This window comes from Porites lutea, chromosome 3, assembly GCF_958299795.1.
Source record: "Porites lutea chromosome 3, jaPorLute2.1, whole genome shotgun sequence".
NCBI lineage: Eukaryota > Metazoa > Cnidaria > Anthozoa > Scleractinia > Poritidae > Porites > Porites lutea.
The window spans coordinates 2,778,689-2,787,137 of NC_133203.1; the positions used below are offsets into that span (position 1 = coordinate 2,778,689).

The 8,449-nt window shown below is 38.7% G+C and overlaps 1 protein-coding gene across 1 annotated transcript; it reads left to right on the forward strand.

Annotated features, from left to right (window-relative positions):
• Nucleotides 1-2,117: 2,117 nt before the first annotated feature.
• On the forward strand, nucleotides 2,118-5,568 carry LOC140929268 (beta-1,3-galactosyltransferase 6-like). The gene is made up of 2 exons (XM_073379071.1): nucleotides 2,118-2,547; nucleotides 4,670-5,568. The coding sequence occupies exons 1-2, from the start codon at nucleotides 2,179-2,181 to the stop codon at nucleotides 5,429-5,431; spliced, it is 1,131 nt and encodes a 376-aa protein (XP_073235172.1). The 5' UTR covers nucleotides 2,118-2,178; the 3' UTR covers nucleotides 5,432-5,568.
• Nucleotides 5,569-8,449: the final 2,881 nt, after the last annotated feature.

Below are 8,449 nucleotides of genomic sequence, written 5' to 3' on the forward strand. Positions count from 1 at the left end.
TACATCTGCAATTCCAAACCTAGTCCCTGTGGACTCGTAAAGTTTCAACAGGCATAAACATCAGTCACAGAGATCTTTTACATAACTCCAACTAGAGCCACTAAAGTGCAAAAGTCCACTTAATATGTAAAATACACGGGGTGTTTTTCCATGGGTAACTTTTCCTTTATTTTCTGCAGGCACGAATAGAACCATCAAATAAAAGACGAATTGTGTGACAAAAGGCATTTTATTTTCAGCGTTTCCGCTTACAAATACTATCAACTGAAAAAAATGAACAAAAAGTGTAAAAACGGGACGCCGTAATTTAGGGCACATTTATACCCAAATTGTGCAGAGAAGACAGAGAAGAGTCACTTGGCTCCTGGTGTTGTTTATTTTGTTATTTTTTTCAGAAAACTGTTTTATGCGTTCCGTTTTTACACCAGTCGACTTAAACGTCTCAGACGTATAGGTCTAGACGATTTTAACATCTCTAGTATAAAAACGGCCATTAACTCAAATACTTAACTCTTGGGTAGGTTTTCGTTGGCACCACAGGCAGTCCAGACGTAGTGTGTGTCAATAACATGGACAAAATCGGATTGACCGGAGCTAGACTAAGAGTCGACGATATTCTACTGAAGAGGAATTTAAAAATATGTAATATTTCAAAAAAATATATCTGTACCATTATCTCTTTGTGTATTGACCTGTTCTGATTTATTTTCCACTAGAGATTTCTCCGTTTCTTATGAAATCAGACACTCTTAATTACGAGCCGCCGCATTTAAAAACACGTGTATCGAAGAAACTCTCGAAGCTCGAAGGGAAGTAGGGGGGAGGCGCATGAAATGTCAGGGATGGAAGGTGGGAGAGAATCGGAGTAAATTGTGTAGCTTGGGTGGGCGGGTTTTAATACTGGCTCTAATATTGGAATGTGAGATGTACTTGATCTCCCTTTGGTTGGAGTAAATATGAACCCAGTGCTCTGTCGTTAAAAAGGATGTACTAGGAGTTAAATGGGGTTGGTGTTGTTACGGAAGGGTAGCCAATGTTTCATAGGTCCCGTGTTCACCCCATTCAACCCTCCTACAGGTGTAATAAATAGTCAAAAGAAAATGGGTGTCATAGTGAATAACTGCACGAAAGAGAGGTGAATATGCAGCTAACCCATGCCATCTTTAATAACAAGGGTATACTACTAATAATTACGTGTTTTAAGTGCGTCATTAGTACTGCAGTGAAAATAACAAGTAAATGCTGGTAATTGACCAAAAATATTTATTATGCGTTCTGATGCTACTTAAGATTTATTTGAGTTATTTAGAACCCTTTTATTGAACAACTTATCACCGCTATGAAAAATATAAGGTTTGAGATATCTTTTACTTTTTATTTGAATTCAAACATACAGAATTGTTTACTTCTCGCGGAGGTTATTTACTAAACACCACACTGTAGGATTTTCAGTAGCAGGTCTAGATCGCGAGAAATTCGGATTAAATCGATTTCAAAGTTTTTTTTTATTGTTGTCATAGTGATATCGATTTTACTAAAAACTGCATTTTGACAAACCTCAATTTATAGTCAATCACTGATGAAAATCTTGTGGCGATCAGACAAGGATAAAATCACTTTTAAAGCGATTGAAAAACATCGGTATGGTCTTCGAGAAACTGTATCGAAACACCTTAATACAGCAAAGGCTAATGGAAAAGGTACTTTTATTTGAAACATTACTTTTTTTAAAATTCTTCTTCAGAAGAATATTGTCGACTCTACTCAGCGGTCTAGCTCCGATGGATCCGATTTTGTCCATGTTGTTGACACTCTTAGGCTACGTCTGGGCTGCCTGTGTTGGTACTAGCTCACCAGCAAATGCTACAGGGATGCAGGAGAGGTGTGTTTGTACAACAGTGAAAAATACATTGTAAAATACAAGACCTAAAATTAAATATTAAAGGAAAATAAACCTGGGGCTTTTTTATTGCCAGGGCTTACACACATAAACAATTATAATAATAACCCAGGGCATTTGACCGACGGTCTGGACGCTTGGTTACACTGATCGGATAAGTAAATATGTTGCGCGATATTGCTTTGTTTTTCAGGGGTTTTTTGTTCCATCCAGTGTTAATGCGACTGAGCTCTACAAGATCGCCCGTCTTTCTGGTCTTAACAACCCAATGACTGCCAATGGTCTATAACAAGAGACGAGTCATAATTGTTGCCCTTATCTTCGCTTCAGCTTGGTCATGGATGGCTTTTGTCTACTTCACTATCACTTTCCATAATCAGGAACGCCCGTCAGAGCTACAAAATGCGCCTACCTGGGCAAATACTACCCCTATAGTCCTTATGGCCCCAGTAAAAAATCAAACAGAAATCAACGACACAGACGACTCAGATATAAACGAAACTTTCCATCAACTGATTGATTTTAAAGACTTGGGAAGAAATAAGAGAGCAGTATTGCTATTGATCATCGTTACCACTGCACCAGCAAGATTTGAAAGAAGACAGGCAATAAGAGAAACATGGTGGAAACATTGTTCTGGCAATCAGGCTCAGGTAAGCACAAAGATAGGTTCTTTGTCGCCAGTTATCTCACGATCCCACGATGACGTTACTTTCAGTTATTCATAGTGAAATTTTTTACCAACGACGAAGACGACGGCAATAAGCAAAAATCAACGGATTTAACTATGGTTTAGATTAGCAAAACAACAAGTTTGCACGAGCAACACGCTTTGTTTCTTGTAATTTCTTTATTGTCGTTCAACGACCTCGACGTCAAATTCCTTATTTCCCGTTTTACACCGAGGACGTGAACAAAAGACACCTACTCTGAACTTGGGTACAGTCCTTTTGGAATAAACCCTTTTCAAGAGAAATTCGCAAAAATTTGACAATTAAGGTGGCTCGATACAGTTTTTCAGGGTCAGTACCTCCCAAGTTTGACCATAAACTACGTCGCCATAAACAAAGATTTGGAAACAATGCCACCACAGTTGTATTAGATAAAGATGAAAATTCGTTATGATCAGGGTTGCAACGACAACGGAGTTGTCATAGCAACGAAATGACGCTATTACCTATTTTAGTTGCAGCAATATATCTCGGCAGTGGGAAATGTTCTTCCAAAATCGTTCACAGTAGCTTTTTCCTCCAATAGCGGCTTCGATGTTCGTCAAGTTTAAGCGAAATCTGTAACAGCGTTATCGAGATATTATGGGATGAAGTCTTTATGGCTAGAAACACAGTTAAAAATGGACAACCTTGATGTTTGGCCGTTATCTGAACAAAACAACGCGCTTTTGACATGCAATTTCACCTCATAGTAGTTTCAATATTTTTAAAAACCTGTGTGAAAGATCATGGAGATAGCTCCAGTCAATTGCTAGAAAGAAGGATTGATTACTAGGTATCGAAACGCTCTTGTTAGCGGTTTTGTAAACATTTTGGTCTTCTTTAACAAATTAGCGAATAATTTTCAAACCGCTCAATAGATTTTTTTTGAAAATTCAGATTCTTGAGATTAACCTTCCTTTTATATGACCTTTTACTTTCAAGATTATTGATATAACTGGTGCCCACACACAAAGAAAAAAAAAGAAACGCCTGCATTTTTAGAGTCTAGCCGTGCTAAAGCAAGCTCTGCTAAAAAGCTCCTCAATGAATCATTGGCGAAGGTGTCTTGGTTATAAATAGAGAAAACAGAATTTAAAGTCGTGAATCTGCTTTTCCAGAAAACGTTTAATTTTATCATTTTTACCTCACCAATGTATGGAATGTGTGAAAAGAGAGCTACACAACGGTAAGAATACTATTGACTGACAACATACAGAGCAGGGGCAGCTGTAGTGTCAACTATTACCAGTAATACATGTACTCCAGAGAACTGTTTCTTTCAAATTTCGTCTCATTGTCGTGCATATGTACGCATAATTTATGAAAAGACAAAGGTTCAAGTTCCCCTGAGACAGTCTATTGGGAAAACAAAACACACAGGCGAAAGCGGTCTATTAACGGGCCCGAAAAGCTATTGTCATTTACATTAAAGCTCGAAGTTTCAGTAGGTTTATAGATGATATGTTAAAACTATCAGTATATAATCTGAATATTCTATTTCGGGCCCGTAAAGTTACGGGGACTTTGAAGAAACGGGCCCCAGGAGCATAGTTCCTTGGAGTCTCGGCTCGGTCAATCCTAGGCCGGGTTGTTCAAAGCAGGGTTAAGATAACCCGGGGTTAGTGCGAAGTATAAATTCAGATATGAAAGCTTAAAAATCAAATTCAGTTTAATTCTTTTTGCCTGTAATGTAATGAATTGATGCCCTATAAAGAATAGTGAAAATTATCCGGGAAAATGCTTTTGAACAAAAGAACAAGAAACCCAGAATAAACCTTAATCCTGAGTTAGGACTAGTCGGCTTTCGAACAAGTGGGCCCTGGACTCTAACGTGAGCTGTGACGTCATCGACAGAGACTCGCCCGCTCTTTCCCAGACTTCGCGCGGACAACGGGCAAGATAGAACGCCTAGGGACTAGGCTGGGGTCTGGAAGGATTCTGGAAGGGTCCTTTCCCAGATTTACACGAGAAAGGCCCTGAAGATGGCTCACACGACACCCGGGACATTAGGGCAGTTCTGACCTCGTGTGTGTAACTTGAATTTTTCTTTCTTCAGGTTGAATGTGTCTTCATGACTGATGGACTTATAACAGACAGAATTCAACGTAACCTTATTTTAAACGAAAAGGATAAATACAAGGATATTAAGCTCCAGCCTCTTAAAGGTGGCCGTGGGCAGTTTGGATTCCGTCTCCTTAACCAAATCAAATGGGCAGCGGCGAAATTTAACTTTCAGTACCTACTTAGAATCGATGATGACTACTTCTTGTGTTCAAAAAGGCTTCTTTCTGAGCTTCCATTGAGACCAAAACAAAATCTAGTCTGGGGATTTTTCCACTGTCAAGTAGGAATCACATGGCTGGATGAAGCATTTATGATATTCTCTGAAGATATTATTCAGAAGTTCTTGGCGCAGAACGAAAGCTCGATGTTGTGTCATCCACATGCGGACCAACAAGTGATGTTGTGGCTGAGCAGTATTCTAAACAAAACATACTTCCACGATATTAGGTTACATCATGCACCTCCAGCGTCACTAGATCCTCGATTTAGTAACATCTCGAATGTTTGTGACTCTCATTTAGGCGCGCATGGGGCATACGGTAAGACCATGTATTATCTGGGGCTAAGAGCTAATGACAACGCTAAAGACGTTTCAGCTATTCCTGATTTTGCAAGATTTTGTGAAACCACAAATTTTGATTACCGCGTATTTAATCCTAAGTGGAAATATGAACCCAAGCCCTGCAAAGATAACCCAACGTGGAACTTGGGAGATGAAATGTGGTTTGGTAAGGAAGTTGGTCAAGGAATGTAATCTGCAAATTAATTTTTTTAAAAATATAAACGATAGAGGGCCGTGCTTTACAGGATGTCAAAGAATGGAATTTCTTTGCCCTGTTTAAATTCAGTGGTAAATTTGATACTGTTGTGACTATTTAAAAGCTGCAAGAACCCTGAGCACTGTGACGTTAACCGGTATGTGAAAGTACCATCAAGGTGCCGAAATCAAACTAAAGGAGAAGGACAAACTTTGCTGTGTATTCCAAAAGTTTCCAGCCTTTAAAAGCTAATTTACTCCTTATCCCGTTTTAATTGGGCGAATAGTCATTTCCCAGGTTAAAGGTGAATCCTTTTTCACATAATTTTTTGACTTATTAACATATGCTTATCGTTATCTGATGAAGCTAATAAAAGAAAATTTAATACTTCTACTGTTTTTTAAAAAGAGAAATTTCATTGTCTATTCAGCTATAAACCAATGAACAAAAAGTTGACATGAACTTTTCGCCAAAGTAAACTGCAGCTTAAAGGCCTAGTTTATCATGAATCTTGTTGGAAATATACTATCGGTTCGCGTGAGAAACTCGTGCGCCGAATGTGCACTTTTCTAGAGGGCACTTGTACTTTTTCTTCTTCAACGAAATTAAATGTAAATAAAAGCCCAGATTATGGACGCGTAAAGTAAATGTATGAGGTATCGATTTGCCCTCGTCACCCAAACAAATTAAAACGGAAAGAGGGACATATGTAGGAAAAAAGACGCTGAGCGCATAATAGGATTGCCTAGAACGCAGAACGCAGAAATTATTGAAAACGTCTTGGAAAACACTGTGACTAGTGGAGCAGTGGGACATTTATTGGGTCTTATGGAATTGGTGAGTTTGTATGTGTAATCAAATGGTGACGAGTGAAATTAGGGAATAATTTCACTTGCGTTTTGTCCAAATCCTAACAATTTCCCTCGCCTGAAGGCTCGGGAAATGATTAAGATTTGGACAAAATCCAAGGCGAGGGAAATTATTAGGATTTGGACAAAACGCAAGGCGAGGGAAATTATTAGGATTTGGACAAAACGCAAGTGAAATTATTCCCTAATTTCACGAGTATACCATTTGATTACCTATTAATATCATGGGTGACGAATTACGTTAGCAATCTTGGATTTTTGACGTGTTTATCCTGGATCGTATCGATCGAGAACTCCACTCTCTCAAATGTTTAGACCTTAAATTTGGCTTATAGAGTTCAGAATTTTTCAGACTTTTTCGGCAAATCCTTCTTGATGTTCTCTTGTGTGTTCAGGTTTTCTAAAGCGTCTTTTTGTGCCTTGACATCTTCATTCACGCCTTTTAAAAACTTCGTCGCCATCTTGACACTGAGAAGTACGGAAGGTTGCCATGGCAATTTTGTAATTTCACATGTGAAATTACAAATTAACGCTGAAATTTCGCGCCAAAATTAAGGAGTAATTCGTCACCTATGATATTATAATGGTAATTATGTACGTACGTTGCTCTGTGATGCGGGAACGCCGCTTCACCGAGGGAACCACAGGTAACCCTGGCTCTGTGATAGTACCACAGTACGGTTCCAGTAAAATTACAGTGTTTGTATGGGGTAAAAATACCATGATGTATCGTTCCCCAGAAAGGTACATCGCATCTCGTGTGTCCTATCTTGTATATTATTATTGTATATAGAGTGAATTTGAACAAATTACTGCAAATTATCACGAAACTTCGTTGGAGCAATACGGACAACAACAATTAACTTCAGAGTAAGTTTCATTGATCTTTTTTTAGTATTTTCTAGAAATTTTAGGATGGTATTTTTACCCCATACAAACACTGTAATTTTACTGGAACCGTAGTACTGTGGTACTATCACAGAGCCTGGGTTACCTGTGGTTCGCGTAGGTCAACAACACCCAAGAACCGAAACACTGAACCACAAAAGCGTATAAAATGGCGACAATTTAAGCCCAAATTATACTAACATAATTCACAGTGAGGTGAGTGAAGTTTTGTTTCCACATTCATGATATAGATGTAGAGATATTAGATCGTATTAGTAGTGAATGTCCCAATCACGATGCATAAGATATGCGTATTATGGAGTCATTCGTGCATTCGCGCCGGTAATGTAATTTTAGATCTGCCAAACTTTGCCTAAAATTTTTCATGTGTAGCCTTTTTATTATAATTTCGAGTGCAAAGAGGTTCTAAATCTGATTTGTAGTGAAATCAGGCCGATAAGCTCAAAAATAAAAGAATTTGGAAAGAAAGTCGAAGAGTTTCCAATTCACTGCAATTCCTGGACGTATGTATGGTTGTTCCGTTATTATAAAAGGTGGATTGAACTGTGACGGCTAGTATTAATTTTTTCAAAATATTCTCGGTTTTGACGCGGTGGCTCCGAAACTCTAAGCACAGCTGACGGCTCTTGTTAAGCGATAATATCAGTAGAGAAGTTCATGGCGCAGGACGAAAGGCCGATGATGTTTCATCCACATGTGGACCCAAGAGCCGTGTTGTGGTTGAACAATATCCTAAGCAAAACATATTTCTACCATACTAAGTTACATCATCAACCTCCGGCGTCGATTTTTTTTCATTTGAGTGTCATTTTGAATTTCTGTGACATTTATTTAGCCGTGCACGGAGCATATGATAAGACGATGCGTTCCCTTGGGCTAACAGCTAATGACAACGCTAAAGACTTTTCAACCATTCCTGAGTTTTCAAGTTTTTGTAAAAACACAAAGTTTGATTATCATGCATTTTATCCCAAGTGGCAATATGAACCCAAGCCCTGCAAAGATAACCTCACGTGGGACTTGAAAGACAAAATGTGCTTGAGAAGGAAGCCGCCGGTCAAGGAATGTAGTTTGGATATGAATTTCTAATTATATGATATATATGATATGCTTTAAGGTGACAGCGCGATGCTGTTAGTGAGTTCTTCACTTCTTGTGTGCCTATCATTACTTGGCTGTGTAGCCGCGTGATGCGGTTCCAGTCGAGACCCACAAATTGGCCCTTGCTCACCATAG

Bases quoted from the DNA above. Each gene is read 5' to 3' on its own strand.
- LOC140929268 (XM_073379071.1), top strand. From the start codon at position 2,179: ATGGTCTATAACAAGAGACGAGTCATAATTGTTGCCCTTATCTTCGCT. The intron at 2,548-4,669 runs GCTCAGGTAAGC...TTCTTTCTTCAG, and splicing joins AACATTGTTCTGGCAATCAG to GTTGAATGTGTCTTCATGAC.